This window comes from Pezoporus flaviventris, unplaced genomic scaffold, assembly GCF_033815535.1.
Source record: "Pezoporus flaviventris isolate CSIRO_AGI_PZ_B2104156 unplaced genomic scaffold, CSIRO_AGI_Pfla_v1 ptg000228l, whole genome shotgun sequence".
In the NCBI taxonomy this organism is placed as follows: Eukaryota; Metazoa; Chordata; class Aves; order Psittaciformes; family Psittacidae; genus Pezoporus; species Pezoporus flaviventris.
The window spans coordinates 113,092-134,762 of NW_026892776.1; the positions used below are offsets into that span (position 1 = coordinate 113,092).

The 21,671-nt window shown below is 51.7% G+C and overlaps 1 protein-coding gene across 8 annotated transcripts in view; it reads left to right on the top strand.

Annotated features, from left to right (window-relative positions):
- CACNA1S (calcium voltage-gated channel subunit alpha1 S) overlaps window positions 1–21,671 on the top strand; it is a 42,362-nt gene that overhangs the window by 4,919 nt on the left and 15,772 nt on the right. For 5 of the 8 annotated variants that reach the window (XM_061442620.1, XM_061442617.1, XM_061442614.1 and 2 more), the window contains exons 3-28: window positions 4,522–4,661; window positions 5,203–5,336; window positions 5,881–6,033; window positions 6,280–6,485; window positions 7,058–7,161; window positions 8,704–8,852; window positions 9,600–9,777; window positions 10,355–10,515; window positions 11,120–11,345; window positions 11,863–12,070; window positions 12,352–12,472; window positions 12,943–13,057; window positions 13,166–13,259; window positions 14,005–14,074; window positions 14,305–14,437; window positions 14,716–14,845; window positions 15,557–15,616; window positions 16,164–16,270; window positions 16,682–16,769; window positions 16,991–17,098; window positions 17,870–17,922; window positions 18,173–18,319; window positions 18,581–18,782; window positions 20,067–20,225; window positions 20,547–20,657; window positions 21,122–21,205. In XM_061442620.1, the coding sequence (XP_061298604.1) occupies window positions 4,522–4,661; window positions 5,203–5,336; window positions 5,881–6,033; window positions 6,280–6,485; window positions 7,058–7,161; window positions 8,704–8,852; window positions 9,600–9,777; window positions 10,355–10,515; window positions 11,120–11,345; window positions 11,863–12,070; window positions 12,352–12,472; window positions 12,943–13,057; window positions 13,166–13,259; window positions 14,005–14,074; window positions 14,305–14,437; window positions 14,716–14,845; window positions 15,557–15,616; window positions 16,164–16,270; window positions 16,682–16,769; window positions 16,991–17,098; window positions 17,870–17,922; window positions 18,173–18,319; window positions 18,581–18,782; window positions 20,067–20,225; window positions 20,547–20,657; window positions 21,122–21,205 (3,441 nt within the window). Of the gene's footprint in view, window positions 1–4,521; window positions 4,662–5,202; window positions 5,337–5,880; window positions 6,034–6,279; window positions 6,486–7,057; window positions 7,162–8,703; window positions 8,853–9,599; window positions 9,778–9,805; window positions 9,888–10,354; window positions 10,516–11,119; window positions 11,346–11,862; window positions 12,071–12,351; window positions 12,473–12,942; window positions 13,058–13,165; window positions 13,260–14,004; window positions 14,075–14,304; window positions 14,438–14,715; window positions 14,846–15,556; window positions 15,617–16,163; window positions 16,271–16,681; window positions 16,770–16,990; window positions 17,099–17,869; window positions 17,923–18,172; window positions 18,320–18,580; window positions 18,783–20,066; window positions 20,226–20,546; window positions 20,658–21,121; window positions 21,206–21,671 lie in introns of those variants that run through there. The other 3 variants (XM_061442616.1, XM_061442619.1, XM_061442621.1) reach the window with 2 other exon arrangements.

Below are 21,671 nucleotides of genomic sequence, written 5' to 3' on the forward strand. Positions count from 1 at the left end.
AAGATGGTACTACCTGTTGTAGGGGCATTTGCTGCTGCCCCTTGGGGTGTATTAAGGCATTGTTGGTCTAGTGAGAGATGCTGCGAAGTCAGAGGGAGGCAGATTGCTGGAGAAACCACTGCAAAATGCATTTTCAGCATGCTGAAACCACCCCTAGGTTGAGATCAAAGGCAGCAGGTTGGGATGTGAAGTACACAGGAAGGAAGAACTGATGCCAAAAAAGAACAAATTCCCTCATTATTTTTTTTTTACGGTGACACTTCCAAAAGGAAAAATCCTGTTTCAGAGAGGCTCAAATGGTTTGTTTCAGCAGGTCTGGAACAAAATTTTCTGACCTTTCATTTTCAAACTGTATTTTAATTTTGGTAATTCTTATTTAAGAGGGGGAAACTTCATCCTTTTTAAGCACAAAGGTTGCTCCTTTCCAATCAGTTATTCTGTTTTTTCCAGTCACTTTGTTTTCCTTGGAACAAGATGTTTTGATGTGATCCAAATCAATCTGTTGCACTGTTTTTATTTTGCCACTCCTTTTCCCTCTTCAGATCCCCATTGGGGTTCAATCCACACTGATTTTCATTGAGAGTTTGAGATTAGTGTCTGAATCCAAGTGAATCCTCAGTGGTGGGGTGAGAGGTGTGTGCCGGTGTTGCTGGTGACTTGTGACTTAAAGAAGTACCTGGTTTTTGCCCGTTCTTTAGAGACTGCAGGGAAAGATGTTAAAGCAAAGAATCTGAGATGCAAAATACAAAGGTTTTACTTGTGATTTTCAGCTCCTTGAGCCACTTTTATCTCTTTCCCTCAACAGTCTTTTAGTGGCAGTGAAGATAGTTTTTACTTCTCGTTTCCTTGGAAAAAGAAGAGGGGTCACTGTTGGCAATGTGTTGTTAGGGCTTTTAGAACTAAAAGCAAAATAGGTCCACAGAGGACCTATAATTCCCTCCCACAGCGGAGGGGAATTAAACATACCCACAGAGAGTTAATTCCTGGGGTGTTCACTCAGCCTCTGGTGTGCTGCGTTTGGTTTCTTCCCTGTCAAGGGGGCACAGCAGGGTTTGAAGGGTGCAGTTATCCCTAAAGAAGCAAAGAAAAAACAACTGGAGCAGGTTGAGCATGGAAAGCAGGAGGTGAGGACAGCAGGGATGGAGGCTTCTCACTGGGAAGGAGTTTGGGATTTGGCTGAGACCGGGATGCAAGAGCAGAGCTGCAGCATGTGGCAGTGTGGCATGACAGGGAGGCAACCTGGCAGCAATTCGCCTTGTGGTGTTACCAGACGGGGAATGATGCTCTCCAGAAAGGACCCATTGATGGGAGACAGGCGGGTGTGAGCTGCATAATGTCATATATAACTGGAATTGCATCTTATTTATATTCATTAGATTATTTCGGCTGTGTCCAATTGGGGGATTTTTCATCCTGTTGCCATGCCAGCAGCCCTTTGGATCAGGAGCCTGGCAGCCTGAGGCTTCTGTTCTTTCATCCCTGCTCTGCATGTCACTGCCATCAACTTCTGGTGGCTTTGCAGGAGCAATCCCAGCTTAGAACTGAACCAGAGCCCCATCATCTTGTGCTTTGGGCTCTGCATGGAGCCTGCAAATAGTGCAACAAAGGCTTGTTGGAGATGCTGCAATGCATTTTGTCTCTCCCTGTCACTTTTGTAGTTGCCTCTTTTTATTGCCCAGTTCTCTCTGGAGAGAGTTGAGTTTATCTACTAAGGACCTTGAAATTGTTGAAGAGGGGAAACTGAGTCAGAGCACTTTGGCCAGGCTGGGAGGCTTTATTCAAGTCCCACTCCCTCTGTTGCCTGTGAGGATACACTAGAGACATCCCAGACTGGTTTGTGTTGGAAGGAACCTTAAAGCTCCTCCAGCTCCACCCCCCTGCCACGGGCAGGGACACCTTCCACTAGAGCAGCTTGCTCCAAGCCCCATCTAACCTGGATATGGGGCTCATTCTGCACAGCCCTGTGTAACTGTGAGCCCTGGAAGCTGACACTGCTGAGCAGGCTGGAGCTGTATCCTGTCACATTGCTTTGACATGGTGCACGCTGTTATTCCTGCTGCTCCGCAGCTCACTCAGCACCCGCAGGTCAAGTTACTCTGTGTCCCCTAACATCGCTGAAACATATGTGTGTGTAGCAGCCTGTTGTGTTACAAAGACCTCCATCTTTTTATAGTGGCTTTTTGAAGACTGGGCTGTTCACACACCCAATCCCAGATCTACCAGGCAGCCCTGCCTCCCTTCACTGATCAGCCTCCCACCAGGGAAGAAAGATGGGAGTGATGTGGCTGCCCTGGCAGTGTTCAAGGCCAGGTTGGACACAGGGGCTTGGAGCAACCTGCTGTAGGTGTCCCTGCCTGTGGCAGAGGTTGGAACAGGATGAGCTTTAAGGTCCTTTCAAAGCAAACCACTCTGTGATTCCATGATGCTCAAATCAAGCTGGGCATATGAAGTGGGTCAGCATCATGTGCAGGACATGCAGTCCTTGACCTGGTATAAAGTCTGCCAGGACAAAATACCCCTTAATTTCTTTCTGCTGGTAGCTGGAGGTGGCAGCAAGTTTTGAGGGGGCTCCCCCATGTCTCCTGCATTTACAGCACGGGAGATACCCTACCACAACACTGGCTGCTGGTGTGGCTCTGCAGTGCCTCTATACATGAAATGATCCTCACAATAGTTGTGTTTTCGTGTCTGGGATTGCAAGGACAGGCTTTTGGGAACAGACTAGGGGGGATCTGTCACTGATAAGTGGGGGAGAGAAGTAGTGTTGAGTTGCCTTTGCTAAAACCTTGAAAACAAAGCCCTGATAACATCGATAATCACAATACTTAGGTCTCAGCTTTTACCATTGCTGCTCTCAGATCCAGCAAGGAACTGGCACTGTTACGGGTGACAGTAATACAGGGACACTTGGCATGGCCACTGTTTTCCAATGTGGTAATAGAGCCAGCAATGCTCCTATCTGAGCCATGGTTTCATAAATGGACAGCATTTTCCATTTGGCAAGCCAGAGGGACCCTGGGAGGAAGGCTTGCTTGGAGCACTCCAGCCTTCCCCATTGGAGGCCTGCTTTCAGTTTGATCTCAGATGTTTCTGCGTTTCTGGGTTCAGTTCCCTGCAGATCCCAAGCTGGGCTGCTCCTTGTCCTCTGTGGGGTGCAGATGGAGGAGAGGGGCCATGTAAAACCAGCAATATAAATAACCCAGTCCACCTGGCTGCTTCAGAGGGATTTAATCCCAGTCTGGAAAGGGCCGTTAGCAGCAAGGGCAGTGATTGCAGTGACAGACAGAACCAGGTGGGCACAGGCAGCTCTTGGATGGGCTCCAGGGAAGAGTGAGCTATTCCAAACTCCCAGGCCAGCATTAGCAGTTCACTGTGCCTGCCTGGCACTAGGCAGGGCCTCTTGAGCCCTTCCCTGAGAGCCCAGGGCACAAAGGAAGCCACAGTGCAGCTAGATTGTTCCCTGGTGACTGTGTGGTGTCTCCAGGACAGACCCAGCAAGCCCTCATCTGGGGAGGATGAGGACAAGGCATCAGTGCTGCCTGAACAAGGAAGGCTGTGGGAGAATGAGAGGATGAGGTAGCAGAGAGGAGAACTAGAGATGTGCAGTGCCCTGGGCCAGCACCTTTGGGTGCTGGGTTGGGAATTGGTGGCTTTACGGGTGTAGTTTGTAAGAACTGGTACCCACAGCCCAGGAGCATGGTCCTGGCACTGAATGGAATCAGATCATGCTGCAGGCCAGAGTGGCATCTGGTGATGTCCTGGCTTCAGCTGTAGCAGTCAGTCTTTTCCTTCTTAGTAGCTGGTGCAGTGCTGTGGTTTTGACTTTAGCATGAAAATGACACTGCTAACACCGATGGTTTTAGTTGTTGCTCAGTAATGTTTACTCCAATCAAGGACTTTCATTCTCATGCTCTGCCTGGGAGGAGGGGCACAAGAAGCCAGGAGGAAGCAGAGACAGGACACCTGAGCCAAACTAGCCAAAGGGGTATTTCCCACAGCACGTCATGCCCACTTCAGAAACTTGGAGTTACCTGGAAGGCCCAGATCACTGCTCGGGTCGGGCTGGGTATTGTTCAGTGGGTGGTGAGCGATTGTATTGGGCATCCCTTGTGTTTATTGTTTTCTTTTCCCGTTTTAGTTTCATGTTCTCTCCCCTTGTTGTTTCCCTTGTTATTATTGGTGGCAGCAGCAGTGGTTTGTGTTATACCTTAGTTAGTGATCACTCTTATCTCAGCCCATTGCAGTTACATTCTTTCAATTCTCCTCCCCATCCCTCCAGGAGCAGGGTGGGAAAGGAGGGGAGTGAGCAAGCGGCTGCGTGGTTCTGAGTTTCTGGCTGGGCTCAGACCATGACAGGTGGCCAGGGTATTGCTGCCATGCTGGGGTGGGATCACAGATTGGTGGCAGCAGGGGCTGTTCCAGAGGCAAGGTGGGAGGCAGACATGCTTGGTGGTGATACCAAGGGAGGTGACAGTCTGCTCTAATGGAGCATCCTCTCCCTCTTCCCTTTCCAATTCCTAGGAGAAGATCGAATATGCCTTCCTGATCTTCTTTGCCATTGAGGCCATGCTCAAGATAATTGCCTATGGGTTTCTTTTCCATACGGATGCGTACCTCCGGAATGGCTGGAACGTGCTCGACTTTTCCATCGTGTCTCTAGGGTAATGCAAGGAGAGGAAGCTACTGGTACTCAGCTTGTGTCTGGCCTGGTCCATAGCCGGTCAGCTACATTGATTTTTCTAGTGACTGCAAGTGGGTTTGGGAGCAACTTGTAGGCTCAGTTCATGGTCTTCTCCCATGGGCCCCCTTTTCATGGCCTGACAACCCCTGGGATCCTTGTCTAACTTCCTCTATGACTCCTTCACACCTCTTGGGTCTTCTTGCCCGGGAGAATGAGAGGAGCATGGGGTCCTCCAGGCTGTAGCACACAGGGAGAGGGCATGAGGGGATGGGAGGGTCCCCATGTGCTCAGCAGTGAGGGTGGAACCCAATGAAGGGGTGCCCAGCCACAGTAGTTGAACTTAGCCAAAAGTTCCCACCTAAGCACAGCTGACAGAATCATGTCCCTCACTTTCTTGCCTTCAGAGCTCTGAACCCTCAGCACAGATGTCCTGGTTTCCATCCTCATGCTCTTCTCTTTCTTGTTCTGTTTCCTTCTGCTTCTCCCCCTTCCTTCCCTGCTTTGTGCCCTGGCTCTTTCAGGCTTATCACCATGACCCTGGAGAAGCTCAATGCAAAGGAGGGAGGGTCTTCAGGGGGAAAAGGCGGCTTTGATGTGAAGGCCCTGCGAGCATTTCGTGTGCTGAGACCCCTGCGCCTGGTGTCTGGAGTGCCAAGTGGGTGCTGGGTGCCCTACCAGCATGAATGGATTGAACCCCTGTGCCTGGCCAGGGTTGGGGGCTGAGGGGCACATCTCTTGTTGCTGCTGGATGAAGCCACAGGTTCATGCTTATCCTCAGGTTTTCAAGACTGGGGATCTGCAGGTCGGCACACATATAGCTCCCTCCATGGCTCAGTGTCATCACCTTTGGGTGGCCAGTATGAAAGGGGCCAGGACATCACTCCAGTTTCTCAGGGCAGGAATCTCCTTCTCTCATAACTCACGTGGACACAGCCAGGATGAGACTGATGTTGGGGGGGGGCAGAGAGAGGGGCATGAAGCAGCCTCCAGCCCTGCCTGGACTCTGGCTCTGCTGGGGTCTGCATTGTGGGCAGAGAAAGGATTTCTTGCTTCAGAGATTTCAGTCCCAACCCACGTGTGCCCCTCTTCCCTTGGTGCGGGGCGTTTCAGAAGCTGCTTGGCAGAGGGGCTGGTGGGAATATAAACACCCAAAGCTGTTTAGGAAGCAGTCGAGCTCCTCTCTCTTCTCCTTGGTGCAGGTCTTCAGGTCGTCCTGAACTCCATCATCAAGGCTATGGTGCCCCTGCTCCACATTGCCCTGCTGGTCCTCTTCATGATCATCATTTATGCCATTGTTGGGCAAGAGCTCTTCAAGGGAAGGATGCACAAGACCTGCTACTACCTAAGGACAGGTAGGTCTGTGGCAGGATTCAGTATGGCAGAGATGTCTTTGTGTGGCTGCTGTGGGGACCACAAGGGTTCTGTGGGTAGTGGAAAGTCTGGTCTGGCCTGGAAGTGTGGCAGGACTGATGTTTGGTATAGCACACAGCTTGGTGATGGTATGTGGTGTGAGGAGGTGGTGAAAGGGGACCCAGGAGGTGCTGGGACCTGCTCTACTTGACCTGACCTGCAGCTCACACCATGGCTTTTCCCCTCAGATGTGATTGCCACAGTGGGATCAGAGAAGCCAGCCCCATGCACCAGCTCTGGCCATGGGCGCCACTGCACCATCAATGGCACTGAGTGCCGAAGCGGGTGGCCAGGGCCCAACAATGGCATCACACACTTCGACAACTTTGGCTTTGCCATGCTGACTGTCTATCAGTGCATCACCATGGAGGGCTGGACAGAAGTCCTCTACTGGGTAAGCTCCAGCAGCTTGGAGTTCATGCTCAGCTCAGCAGAGGTTTTGCCTCAGAGTGGGGAATTCCCTCCAGGATACAGGACCCCAGAGCAGGGCTAGGTCTCTGCCAGTGAAAGATCCTGTCCCCACCAAGCATCATTCCATAATGTGCCAAGCAATGTCTCCTCATCTCTGCAGGCACTGCCCAAGCTGTCTTTGCTCTCCAGATGGATGGCAGCGATGCTTCAGCTCCCACCTCTGAGAAGAGGTACAGGCCAGGCACAGCAGTAGCTGGCTGGTGGATGCTCTTCCAGCAAAACCCCATGCTTTACAGTCCTTGGGAAATTGTCTTGCTGAGGCTTAGGCATAGGGCTGATGTTTAAATCTGCTCCCAAAATGCTTGGGTCTGGCTTTACCTCTGCTAAAACCAAATGCAGAGTCCTAAGAAGCCAATGCTCAGGTTTATCTGCTGTCATCCCCACCACTCACTTCAAAGGGGACAAAGCTCATAGAGGCTATTGAGGGAGGCTCTATAGTGAGACAGACAGCAACCAGTGTGCTCAGAATGCTTCACCTGCCTCTCTCCTTGCCAGGTAAATGATGCTATTGGGAATGAATGGCCCTGGATCTACTTTGTCAGCCTTATTTTGCTTGGCTCCTTCTTTGTTCTCAACCTAGTGCTGGGGGTGCTCAGTGGGTAAGTGCCACCCTGTCCATTCTCTGTGCCAGCATGATCAGAGTGTGGCCACTGGCTAGTTTTAACTATGCAAGAAGGAAGTCCAGAAAAATTTCTGTTCCTTTTCCACTTACATTCCCCTCCTTCTCCTTCTTTTTTCTTTTTTTTTTTTTTTTGCATGCTTAGAAAGCCTGAGCTGTGGGTTGAGACTCTCATTATCACTGGTACCTACAGCGCTGCCATCCTGTTGTGCAGGAAACACCTTTGATATGAATGCAGGGGGTTATTGTTAGTGTAATTAATGCTTCCACAGTCTCATCCAAATACAATAATGATCTACCATGTGTCTGGTTACAATGATCCTAAGACTTCTATGCCAAATGAGTCAATTAGGGCTAATTCCCACAGTACAGTTAAAGCTGCTCTGCACAAAGTATCGCTGGTGCACTGCTCAACCTACTAAGCACTGATGTGGTGAGGTGCCAGCATACTGATTGTGTTACTGGGAAGTGGTGTTATCCTGGGGAGTGAGAGGAGCTTTTCTTCTCAGTTCTGTGTAAGCTCAGGGTCATTTTTATATTTTTCAATCCTGTTTGTGCAAGTGGATCACACTCATCGTCTCTAATACCCTAATTACATGGATTTGTTAGTCCTTTTCTATGGCAAGAACCGTGCAACTGCACAAGATTAAATCAAATTGGGTGTTAATATGACTAAAGCAAAGCTCAAAACCACAAGACAGACCACAGGCACCTGCCCCTTGCATGAGGTTGGCTGTTTCAGCAGGATGAGATGGATCACAGTCATCTGATCCTGGAGTAAGTTGTAGGCACAGCAAAGTACCTGATTTTTATTTTTTTTTTTTAATATAGCTAAATTATGCTTGCGATCAAGAAAATCCACAGAAAGTCCTGAAGCTTTGTATGTCTGATTATTGTTACTGGGTCTGAAGCCTATTGCTAATACATGGCGACACCAAACTGGCTGGGTAGCAGCTCTGTAGTCCTGCCAGATACCAGCATTGAAAATAAATTAAGAAAGAATGAGAAGAGTAGCACACACACCACCACCACCACCCCGCCCCACCCCAGCATTGGCAGGCTTGTCTTTTCCATGTTACAATGAAAAAAGTGTCCTGTTTACTTGCCATGTGATGAGCTCACCTTCCCCACATGGAGAGCTTGGACCAGCTTTCTGTCCCCAGTGGGTGAGACCCCACTTGCTGTAATTCTTAGCAGGGCTGGAGAACTCCCCCAGCCTCCAATGTCTAGCATTAGTTGGCCTGTCCAACCACAGCATCCTGCAGCAAGGAGCTCCCAAAGATCAGCCAGTGGTGGGGAAGAAACCCTGCCTGCCATCAGGCATCAGGTGGTGATCCCCCGTGATCCTGAATCATGAAACAGGGTCAAGGAAGGTGAAAGTCACTGGAGCAATCTACTGGTAGCACTGGGCTGTGAGATACTCCAGGCTTTTCTCTTTCTCCAAGGCCTGGCACAGGGCTGTGGTATGGAACCTCCACACCACCCCTCTCCTGGTCTCACTCTGCTGCTTGCCTTGTCCCAGCGAGTTCACCAAAGAGCGGGAGAAGGCCAAGTCACGCGGCACGTTTCAGAAACTGCGGGAGAAGCAGCAGTTGGAGGAGGATCTCAAGGGCTACATGGACTGGATCACCCACGCTGAGGTCATGGACAGTGACCGGGCCAGGGGAGAAGGTACCAGCTCTTCTTGGTCATTGAGACCAAGTGCAGGTTGGGTTCCTAACACTGGCCATCCTAGCGAGGCAGGGTAGAGATGTCTGGAGAGTTTACAAAGACTCATTTTGCTTGAAACCCTGTGACAAAAATACTTTGACTTCTGCAGAACAGTTTCCTTCCTCTCTTTTTTTCTTTTTCTTTCCTGCGTCATTTTATTGACCCTAACTAACAACAGCTTGGCCCTCATCTCCACCCTACCCTCTGTATTTAATATTTGCAGACTTCTAGCAAGACCTAGGTATCCTTTGACAAAATGCACTTGGAAGAGCCATGAGAAGCCATGAGCAGCATGTGCACTTTTGAGTGCAGGGCAGAGAGCTGGGTTACTACTTCCAACACTAACAGATACAGGAATTTCTTGGTGTTGTTTAACACTTTTAATGGATTAGAAGTGGCTTAGGAAAGAAGGTGAATACACAGGCATCAAGTCAAAGGCTCCACAAGGTCTGGAGTGCTCTGCCACTCTGCCTGGTGAAATAACATTTGATGCCTCGAGCTGAGCAATACATGTGTGCAAAGAGACTCTGGAAACAGTGGGGAAAGATAAAATGCTGTTACAAACTTCCTGTTGTTCAGCATTTGCTCAGATCACAGCTGATCCCAGTTTTCTCTGTGCTGGGAGTATCTCACACTAAAGGAGCCTTTACACACACAGCTGTCTTGTTAGGATGCTTCTCTGGGTTGCTGCTGCTTCTCTTGTTGCAGGGCAGATGTTCCTGGTGCCTCCTACTTGGTTGCACCTGATACTCAGAACTTTCTGCCCAAGCCCTTGCTGCTGTCTCCCTGGGACAGCATTTCTTCATTTCACTTCTGATGGGGAAGCTCATCCTGGTGTGCTCCTGGGAGAGGTTCCCTCCCACATGTTCTTCCCAACGGCTCCAAGGTAAGCCTGGATGTCATTTCTTCCTTAGGTATGATGCCATTGGATGAAGGAGGGTCAGAGACAGAGAGCTTGTATGAAATTGAGGGCATGAACAAGTGGATTCTCTACTTGTAAGTATGAACTTGCTGAACCATCTGCTGCTCTGCGTGTGGGCTTGCACAGTTTCCCACTTGCTGTCCTGGCTGGGCCAGGCTTTCTTGTCAGCCACTGGCTTCTGGAGGAGCCCAGGGGCTGTGTGCTTAGGAGGAAATGCAAAACATGGAATTTTGCTCAGGTACTGGCAAAAAGCCACTTTTCAAGGTGAACAACCTCTTCACTTTGGTACCAGGCTCCAAGCATCTTCTTGTGGCCCATGCAGCATGTCTTGTGTTTGAGTAGCTGGGCCTGAAGCAGACAACGTGAGGTGACTGTAGGCCAAAAAGGAGTCAGGAGGTGTTTGTGTGAATGAACTACAGTGCCTGGGTGAAGGAACCAAGTGCCAGGGGCAGGGTTATGTTCTTCAGCCCCTTCAGGGAAGCCCTGGAGGAGCGAGCAGGACTTGGTGCAGGCCCTGCTGACCCTTTGGCTTTCCCTGCAGCCGTCAGTGGAGGCGTTGGAACCGAATGTTTCGTAGGAAGTGCAGAGAGGTGGTGAAGTCCAAGTTCTTCTACTGGCTTGTCATCTTGCTGGTGGCCCTGAACACCTTCTCCATCGCCTCCGAGCACCACTTACAGCCAGAATGGCTGACACAAGTGCAAGGTGAGCAAAAAGCCTGAGGAAGGAGGAGGGCCTGGGACACCCTCCTGAGACACATGTGAACTCTTACTGTGTATGCACAGGGCCTGTTAGATACACACAGACGCAGCCTGTACACAAGCGTGTGTACACCATCCCCACTGCACTGTCACACTTCTTGTTACACATGCACAGCACATTCCTAGGGACATGGATTTGCATGGTGAACACACATAGGATTTACATGCATATTACATGCAAACACACATTGCATGCACTCACACCACACATGATTATGCATGCAGTCACACTACCTGCACCCAAACGCATGAAAATACACATAGACACATGAGTCCAGCTGTGCACACATGTACACAGCTCAGCCGTGCACATACACACACGTGCACTGCCCAATACACATGCATACACTGCATGGACTCACATGCACTGCACTCTGACACGTACAAGCACACAGTGACTCATTACCCTCCTCCTCATCTCTCTTTCCTGTGTGCTCCCCAAGAAATGTCCCCTATGGAGTTGAGCAGCACTGCCTTCCTTCCCTCCCTGCTGTGCCTTTCTGGGGTGAGGAGGGCCATGCTCTGATGGCCTGTCTCTCCTGCCCCAGACAATGCCAACCGGGTGCTGCTAGCCCTCTTTGTGGCCGAGATGTTGCTGAAGATGTATGCGCTGGGCCTGCGCCAGTACTTCATGTCGCTCTTCAACCGCTTTGACTGCTTCGTGGTGTGTGCAGGGATCCTGGAGACCATCCTGGTGGAGCTCGGTGCCTTGTCACCCCTGGGCATCTCTGTGCTGCGCTGCATCCGGCTCCTCCGTATCTTCAAGATCACCAGGTTGGGCAGAGAGCTCTGTGGGTGCTGGTGGTTCATGGTTCCCAGGCATCACTGATCTTGACACTGGGGAGGGCTGCAGCATGAGCAGTGCTGGTGGTTTCTGGATGGAGGAACAAGTCCAAGCTGGGGATTTCTGTCTCCAGGACAGAACTTGCTGGAAGTCCCCTGGGATCCTTCTCTTGCTCTGGGTTCTGGGCTGTTGTAAATGGGAATGCTGTAGGTCAGAACTCCAGGCTTCTCTTTCTGGCACCAACCTGCTGTGTGTTCGTCCCTCTTCCCCCATTGCTTGTTGTGCCCTGTGCAGGCATCCTGCCTGTCACACCACATCTGGAGCTTCATTTCCACCTCTTGGGACCTGGCTGAAGCAGTCTTAGTGCCCAGCCTTTGAGTGGTGCTGGTTCAGAGCCACCCTTGCTGGGCTGCCAGCCTATGCCCCTGGGACAAACAGTCCCTGCACCTACCTGGTCCTGCCCACAGTCTTACCAGCTCCTTCACCTCCTGCCTCTCCTCTCCCCAGGTACTGGACATCCCTGAGCAATCTGGTTGCCTCCCTGCTCAACTCGGTCCGCTCTATTGCCTCTTTGCTTCTCCTCCTCTTCCTCTTCATCATCGTCTTCGCACTGCTGGGTATGCAGCTCTTCGGGGGCAAGTTTGACTTTGAGGACATGCAAGTGCGGCGCAGCACATTCGACAACTTCCCCCAGGCCCTCATCAGTGTCTTCCAGGTAGCTGGCTGTGGGAAGTGTAGAGGGAGACTGGAGGACATCTCTCCTGGGCCATGGGTCTCCTGGCAAGAGCTGGGGCTCAGAGAGATATGGTCTTCTGGAAGGTTATGTGGCTTTGGAGTGGGGAAATGTGGGGTCATGAGCAGGTATAGGGCTGAGCAGAGAGGTGGGATTTGGTTTGGCTGTGGATCTGTAGTGGCTGTGAGGGTTTGGTGCTGGAGCCATAAGGGCAGCATCAAGCTGTGGGGGCTCTTGAGTCCCTTTTTCTGCTCTGCTCCCAGATCCTGACTGGGGAGGACTGGAATTCAATCATGTATGATGGAATCATGGCCTATGGCGGCCCATCCTTTCCTGGCATGCTGGTCTGCATCTACTTCATCATCCTCTTCGTCTGCGGGAACTGTATCCTCTGCCTGCCGGGGCCCAGGCTCCCTGCTCCCAGCCCCACAGATCAGCTACACAGGACTGTAAAGGGGGGAAGAGGGGACTTCCTTAAGGTTTTCAGTGCTTGCCTTAAGTTTTTCAGTTCTGAACAGCACAGGGACAAACCACAGGCTTCAGGGCTTGCATTGGTGGTGGCTGGAGTTCTCTGGAGTTGCATTGGTTCTCTGGAGTCTGGAGAAAAGGATCCCATGGGGCAGGTTTGGATGAGCATCAGGCATAGATTCAGCCATCAGCAGTAACAAGACTTTGCTAACACAGAGAGAGGGCAGCCAGCTCAGAGCTCAGCACTCACAAGGATAGGTGCAGGGCTAGGGATCACCACCCAGGGTTTTCTTAAGTGCTCAGTGCCAGGAAGGCTCCTCAGAGCACACCTCTGGCCTCACCCTCCAAACAGGAGCCAAGTTCATGTCCTTAGTGCTGTCCCCCAGATATCCTCCTCAATGTCTTCTTGGCCATCGCAGTTGATAACCTGGCTGAGGCTGAGAGCCTGACCTTAGCCCAGAAGGCTAAAGCAGAGGAACGCAAGCGGCGGAAGATGTCCAGGTGAGTGCTGCAATCCCTGTCCAGGTGCTTTGGTGTGAGGAGACAGAATAGCACTGCCCATGCCCTTGCCCAGCGTTCAGTTCCTACTCTCCCCTCCTCTCCACTCAGACATTACCCAGAGAAGTCTGAAGATGAGAAGCAGATACTGGCAAAGAAGCTTGAGCAGAAAGCAAAGGGAGAAGAGATTCCCACAACAGCCAAGGTCAGTGCTGGTGGGTCTGAGGCTTGGGGAACTCCTGGTCCTTGGGGACCAGGCTCCTCTCACCAGCCAGGAGTGACAAAGGCTTGGAGCCAGCCTGGATCTGGACTCCTCTGGGCCAGAACTTCTCCTCACCTTAGCATCTTCTGGTGATGGGGTTGCTCTAGGCCCAGGCAGGACATGTTGCCTGGTGAAATAGGCCCATTGCCGGGTGTCCTTTTCCTCTGATTCATTTCCTTGGCCACATCCAGTGGATGGGCTGGTACAGATCAGTGTGGAGGGGAGCAGAGCATGCCAGCAGCCTCCCGGGCCTCCTTTATGTACACACCAGCATTCCCTGTCTGCAAACTCCTCTGTTCAGCTGTGATGAGATGCCTCTTGATAAGCATCTGGGCAGCAGCTACTTCCCTATTCACTTTCCAGAGACTCCCCATGAGAACTCAGGAGTTAGCCCCATGTCTTATTCCACCCATAGTATAGGTGCATGGCCCCAGGCTCTTGCCCAGCACATATTTCCCTGTCCCATCCTCTTAGTATTGCTTTTTGCTCAGATTGCAGCATCCCTGAGGTGTCTTCCCTCACCCTGCTCCATCCTGGGCCAGGACTCCATGTGCTTGGTGCTGTATGGGCACCAAGAGACACTGCTTGCCCACATCACTTCCAAGTTGACAGAGTCTGGGCAGCAGGCCACATTTGGCAACAGTACTGGCACACACAGCTGTGTGTCCTCCTCTCTCTTTTATTTCAGTTAAAAGTGGACGAATTTGCATCCAGTGTCAATGAGATCAAAGACCCCTACCCTTCTGCTGACTTCCCAGGTGAGACTTGTCCCTGGAAGGGCAGCAGGAAAGCTGGCGTGGCACTGCAGAGGGATGCTGCCAGTACACTGGCTGTGTGAGGAGCAAAGGATGTAGTGACCTTTTGCCAGCCTTGGGGTACTGAGGTCCTTCTGGCACAGATGCCAGATTAGGATCAGAGGATTGTCCATAAGGTCACATTCCTTTTCTGAGTGGTTCTTTCCTTTTCCCTCCTTGTGGCCACCATGCAGGTGATGATGAGGAAGATGAGCCTGAAATTCCCCTGAGCCCTCGGCCACGTCCCCTTGCAGAGCTACAGCTGAAAGAGAAGGCTGTGCCCATGCCTGAAGCCAGCTCCTTCTTCATCTTCAGCCCAACCAACAAGTAAGCACTAAGCCTTCTCCCTGAACTGTGGAACCAAACCTGGGTACCTCTGGCACTGACCCTTCCCAATGGCATCCTACTTATGCATAACAGCGAGGCCTGAAGGGAGCCAGCTCACTGGGAAGTTCTCTCTGGAAGGGCTGGGAAGGATATCCCTTCATGCTTAGGTCCTTCCTGTCCTCAGGGCTTAGCCATAACCCTCTTCCCAGGCTCCCATGGCCCTATCTGCTATCTGTCTGACCCCTTGCAGCATCTCATGCCATTCCTGTCCCTGGCAGGTTTCGGATGCTGTGCCACAGGACTGTCAATGCTACCTGGTTCACCAACTTCATCCTGCTCTTCATTCTCCTCAGCAGCATCTCCCTGGCAGCTGAGGATCCCATCCGGGCTGAGTCCTTCCGTAATCAGGTGCCCATGTAGCTGTGGAGGGTTGGGATGGGTAGGAAAAAGACCTCACGGAGACCCCGGCTCCCCATTAAGCAGAGACCTGCTTGCCAGATGTCATGTCTAGGCAGGTAGCTGTGATTTCATCCCTGCCTCTGGGAGAGCAATACACTATGGGAGATGTTAGCTGTGTTCTCCATTCTTGGAGAGTTTTTACTGCTCTGTATCTCAGTTTACTTCTAGGTGAAGAGATCCACCTGACAGGGTGTGGGAGATTACCTTGGTTGAAGGCTGTGGTAGCTTATTTAGGATAGGGACATCCTGTAAGATGGCAAACTGGTGTGTGCAGCACCCTGAAATGCTGCTGGCATGGAGCAGTGGTAACCACAAGTCTATCCACATGAAGCACAAATGGGTTTGCACCCATGCAGTGTATGACAAGGGATGGGATGTCTCAATTGAGAACTTCTAGGGATCAGATGCTTTCAGGTGAATCAGGTCACGCCTCACTTATTGGAAACTGAGAGCTGCAAGATGGATCATGCAGTTGAGAGTATCAGCAAAGCTGAGGGAAGTTAAGGAGTCCTCTTGGCACTGGGTTTGCAGACTGTCACCTAGATGGGCTCCCCAGTCCACAGAGTAAGGGCCAAACCCCCAGTGCCAGGATGTTTGAACACACTGGGGCACTTCCCATGTCATGCACATCTCATTCAGTTTTGGTGCTTCTGTCTACAGATCCTTGGATACTTTGACATCGGTTTCACCTCTGTCTTCACAGTTGAAATTGTCTTGAAGGTGAGCCCCTCTGCCCTGTGCATCATTCAGTGCATGGGTCTAGACTGTTCTGGCCATGGGCACTTGTGCTCTTTGGGTGCAAGCTCAAGGTCCCAGCGAGGAGAAGCTGCCAGCTGATGCCCACAACCCAGAGTTTATGCAGTCTAGGTGGTGTATGACCTGCCCCGGCAACTGTAGTCCCCTCCAGGGAGGTCACCTGTGAAATAGGGACAGCAAGGCCATGGTACCATCAGGTTTGTTCTGACATGCTCCATTGAGAAGGAAATGGAAATACATGGAGTAAAAGAGTTGTTCAAGCAACTGCTGCATGTTACTCCCACTCCAAGTCTCTTTTCTCTTTAATCTGCTGAATGACTGGGAAGTGTTTTGTCTCCAGTACAGAGGATTTCAGCTGAAGTCAGCTTCCTGCCTGCCTGCAGAGGTCTGAGCAGGATAAGGTCCCCAGGCTCTGGGAGAAGCCCCTTGTGCCTTGTCTGCCCCAGGACTGTGGAGGGACCATGCCCTTGACCCCTGCCTGGCTTCTCTCCTAACTCCTTCTGCTCCCCAGATGACAGCTTATGGTGCTTTCCTGCACAAAGGCTCCTTCTGCAGAAATTCCTTCAATATCCTGGACTTGCTCGTGGTTGCTGTGTCCCTCATCTCCATGGGAATTGAGTAAGCACTTCCACGCTTGGCAGGGTGGGTACTGACCTGTTCAGCCTGGCAGGGCAGCTGGAGTGCTGCTCTGTCCTCTGTGCTGGATGGAGAAGGAGCGGCCAGCCCAAGGGCTGAGCGTTAGCTCATGTGTTAACGTCCATAAAGCCAGGGGGACAGGGCATGAACAAAAGGGAGGCAGGAAGGCCAACTCCTGGAGTGTCAAAGGGTAGGAATTCAGTTTGGAGCTGATTTCTCCAGCTGCCAGTATCCCTTGGCCTTATGTGGGGTGATGACATAGTGACATATCCTTTGCCATCCCTTGCCCCTCACCCTTGCTCCCAGCCTGGCCTCTGTGGCTGCTTTGTGGGACTGTGCCAGCCTGGCCTGGGCAGGGGAATTGCCCCATCTCACCTCTGCTTTCTTCCTTAGGTCCAGTACCATCTCAGTGGTGAAGATCCTCCGGGTGCTGAGGGTTCTGAGGCCTCTGCGAGCCATTAACAGGGCAAAGGGGCTGAAGGTAAGAGGGAGACTGGGGGTCCTCCTGGGAGGTTATGTGGCAGACATCATGCCCTGTGAGGCCAAAAACCCAATTCCCACTCCCTTGCCTGTGGGACGAGGTGTGCCCCATCCCTGTTTTGGCAGGCTTCCACTCCTCCTGAGACCCATCCCTGCAGTGAGAGGGAGTGGGACATGCAGCAAGGGCTTGCCTCACATGTGCATTGTCCTTGACCTCTGCAGCATGTGGTCCAGTGTGTGTTTGTGGCCATCAAGACTATCGGAAACATTGTGGTCGTCACGACACTGCTGCAGTTCATGTTTGCGTGCATTGGGGTCCAGCTCTTCAAGGTGAGAGGTGTCTCAGATGGGCAGGAGAGGTGTTCTGCTCGGACACATCCTCTTCTGGTTATAGTTCTTGGGGTGGTGTCTCCCAGTGTTGAGATCAGCACAGCCCATACTCTGCTCTGCACGAGACTGTCCTGCAGAAGAGCCTGCAGTGGAGGGCAGGAAACACCCAGGATACTGTCAGGTCCTGACAGTACATATAAAGGGGCTAGGTAATGCCTGTTTTCCCTTTCTAAGGTGGCAAGTGCTTCTGACTTCCTCTGTGCTTTGGATGCAAAGTGTTTCCCTTTACACAGTACCGCTCCTTTGCTCTGGGCCTTGGCTGCTCCAGGACAGAAAACTGGCCTTGGCTGAACTCAGCTTTGTTCTCATAATTGGGCTGAAACTCCCAGCCACCTTGGGGAGAGCTTTCAGGACACCCTGCAGACTGAGCAGAGCTGTCAGCATACCTTAACTTTCAGTTAATTCTGTGGTTACTGCTTTCTTCCCTATTTTCCAAATAGTTTGCTCCCAGATAGGATGAGCTAGATGGGTCTCAGCTCAGGGCCCTAGAAGATTTGTTCCCATCATTAAGCAATGTTTAATCTTAGCCTGGGATTGACTCCAGGCTCCTGAAACACCCTGTGAATGGCGTTTGTTGGTGTGCAGAGCAGGGAAGCCAGTGGTAGTGCAAGGCAGAGGCCAGAGCCAGCATGAAGCCAGGGTGGGAACTGACCGGGTGGGCTTCTGAATCACAACAAAATCACTGCCTCTTCTGACCTCTGTTAAATGCAGGGCAAGTTCTATAGATGCACAGATCCATCCAAGCTGACAGAGAAGGAGTGCAGGTAAGAGCTCTCTTGCAGCTCAGCTTCAGGATGGGGAGCAGAGAGCTGGTGGGGGCCATTCTTCATAGGGATGTTGCATCCAAAGAGTGGAGCCAAAGTCTCATGCTGTTCTCCTACCCCTTGGGGTAGATCTGAAACAAGCACAGGGCTGTCCTCCCCTCCCAGGGATCAGAGAACCCTGGTCCAGCACTGCAGTGGGTGGGCTGAAAGGGAGCCCTGCCTGGTGACCACCGCATCCCTTCTGCTGCAGGGGTTACTTCATCAACTACGTGGATGGGGACCCCACGCAGATCGAGCTGCAGCAGCGTGTCTGGTTGCACAACAACTTCCACTTCAACAACGTATTCTCAGCCATGATGTCCCTTTTCACTGTCTCCACCTTCGAGGGCTGGCCAGAGTGAGTCTGAGGCCTCCTAAGGGGTTGGTCTGTGGTGGGAGCACATCACTGCTGCAGGCATTTGCCATGATAAAGAAAGAGCTGCCCAGGCTGAGAAGCAGGGCTAGCCATGTTGACAGTGGCTGTGGAGCTCACGAGGTCATCCCAGCAGCACTGTGCCACTGATCTGAGATGTCCCTAGAACTCTTCATAATCTTCGAGAGGAGAAATGGTCTTTCCAACCTAATTAGGGTCTCTGTTTCCTCGCTTTGCCTCCTGTAGGCTGCTATACATGGCCATTGACACTAATGCTGAGGATACAGGCCCTATCTACAACTACCGGGTGGAGATCGCAATGTTCTTCATCATCTATATCATCCTCATTGCCTTCTTCATGATGAATATTTTTGTGGGCTTTGTCATTGTCACCTTCCAGGAGCAAGGGGAGAATGAATACAAGAACTGTGAGCTGGACAAGAATCAGGTAATGGGACTGCTGGGACAGGGAAAGTTGGGCCAGCTGAATCAGGCTGGGAAAGAGGAGCTTAACCTGGCCCAGGTCTGGTCACTGCTGGGACAGGGTCAGCTGGACCCATGCCTGGCACAACACAAACCTTCCAAGGGAAGGGCAGATTAGACCGGAATCAGGGAGTGGGCCTTCTGGTGCAGGTAGGGTGCCCAGACTGGGCTGGAGCAGATGGTTGCACCCAGTTCTGGCCTCCTTAGAACAAAAATTACATGGATGTACTGGAGTGAGTCCAGCAAAGGACCTCTGAGATGTCTGAAGGTCTGAAGCATCTGTCCAAGACGAGGCCAAGAGCTGAGTCTGGTGTTGGGAAGGCTCATAGGGATCTTGCCTATGTGTATACCTATGGAGAGGGTGTAAAGAAGATAAAACCATGTTCTTTTCAGTTGTGTCCATTGACACAACAAAAAGCAAGAGGCACAAAGAAGAAACCAAGAAACTCCGTTTAAACATAAACCCCACTTTTTTATGGTGAGGGTGGTTAAGCACTGGAACAAGCTGCCCAGAGAGGCTGTGAAGTCTCCATCTTTGGAGATATTCAAACCAAACTGGACACAGTCCTGGCAGCATGGTATAGCTGGCCCTGCTTTGGGCAGGGAACTTCAACTAGACTATCTCCAGAGGCACCTCTGTCTGTCAGCCCTTCTGTGGTGCTTTCATGCTGTGATTCTGGCTGGGGTTACCAAGGTTGAATGAAGCAGAAGTGAGACCAGCACTGGGAGAGGATGTGGCACATGCTGGGGAGGAGAAAGCAAGCCTGTAGAGACACCATGGGCACCTTGACCTGAGGCTGCTGGGGGTGTTGTGAGCTGCACATGAACCCAGCAGAGATGACCCTGGCCTGATGGGGAGGGAAGAGCCTGCTTGGCATCTCTCAGGTGCAGGGAGAAAACTCAGTGCCCCCTTCACCTCTGGTTCATGTAATGTCTTCAGGCTGTTCTTGGCCAGTCCTGAGAGGCCAGGCTCAGGACTGGAGGGGTGCAGCATGGCAACCTTTGGAGGCAAGCATTGGCTTTGGAAACCTGGTCCCATGTGGGTGCTCTGGAGGTGCATTTGCAGAAAGCACAGCAAGTACCTGAGACATCATCACTCAAGTGACCCCCCTGGCCCAGTCATAGGGCTGAGAAAAAAGTGGGGGATCCAGCTTGTGCCTGTGGGGACATGCAGAGGTGCTGGTGGTGCTGAGCCTGCACCTGTGCCCCTGGCACTGTCCTGGGGTCACATCTGCCCTCTTTTACCCAGCGCCAGTGTGTGCAGTATGCACTGAAGGCTCGCCCACTGCGATGCTACATCCCCAAGAACCCCTACCAGTACCAGATCTGGTATGTGGTCACCTCCTCCTACTTTGAGTACCTCATGTTCTTCCTGATTCTGCTCAACACCATCTGCCTAGGCATGCAGGTAAGGGGCACAGTGCTCATCATGGGTAGTGGAGGGATGTCCAGAACAAAAGACAGGTCAGCTACCTCCAAGAGAGCTTCTGCAGGGGAGATCTTTCCTACACAGCAAAGCTCTTGGTGTGTGTTCAGCACCCCTGGGGCAAAGTGTGGCTGGTTGGATGTGGGGAGCCCAGAGAAGGGGCTGCCTGGGGGAAATTTCCTTTTTACTGAGCATTGATAAGCCTATGGCCTGGGAGGGGGTTCTACATCCAGCACACACCTCTGAGCTCATAACAGAGGCTGCACCTGCCACAGGCTAACGTGGCTCCTTCTGCCTTCTCAGCATTACAACCAGTCTCCAGAAATGAACCATATCTCAGACATCCTCAATGTGGCCTTCACCATTCTCTTCACCCTGGAGATGATCCTCAAGCTCATGGCCTTTAAAGCCAAGGTAAGGGGAGAGCATGGTCCAGAGAGCAGAGGGCCAGGCCATTTACCCTGTATTTAACATCACTTAAGTACAAGCATCCCCAGGCCTCCAAATCCATAGAACTCCTTGTGAGACTCTTGGGGACCCCATGCACAGGACCTGCTCTGGAAAGACTTCTGTTTGTCAGGGCTACCCTTGCTAGCCACGTGCAACCCAAGCCAGCCAGCCACTGTTCCCATCTTCAGGGTCACCTGTCGTTGGTGTGGCCACCTTGATCTACCCTCCTCATTTCCTACTATTGTAAGGCCCAAACGATTGATTAGAGAGTACAATGTCTGACCACCATCCCTTTTCCTGGCTCTCACTGAGGTGCCAGAGGTCACTGGTAATCCTTTTGGTACTCCTCCTTCTGGGAACCAGCATCTCTCTCCTCCTTGATTTAACCCGTGGATGTTCACTCTTCTTCTCTGGCTCTTCCCTGACAGGGCTACTTTGGGGACCCCTGGAATGTCTTTGACTTCCTCATAGTGATTGGCAGCATCATTGATGTCATCCTCAATGAAATTGATGTAAGTGTTGGGCTGCTCCTGCTCCTGCAACACCACTGCCAGCACCCACCTGAAGCTGTGCCCTGTGGCGAGTGCTCCTGTCCCCTGAGATCCTATGGAAAACAGTCTACTCACTCAGGACTGGACCACACACAGCAGGAAAAAGGGTTTCCCCAGCTCCCTGCACCCACAGGACACTGCTGTCCCATGCCAGGAGAGGGTCAGGCACATCAAATTGCAAGGCTTTTGTGTGTGTCCCTTTATACAGGGATCCATCCATATACACATCCTGATTGTGTATGTGTGTATGTGTTTAGACACTCTTCCAGAGCTCTACATCATATAACCTGTGTGGCTGGGTGGCTGCAGGCAGTGGCTATATGGGAAAGACTCTGCTGGGACCATTTTCGGAGCAGTGCTGTGCAGTCAGTGAGCCACTGCCTTTCATAGCACTGGGACATCCACCCCCCGTGTCTGGCACTGAAAA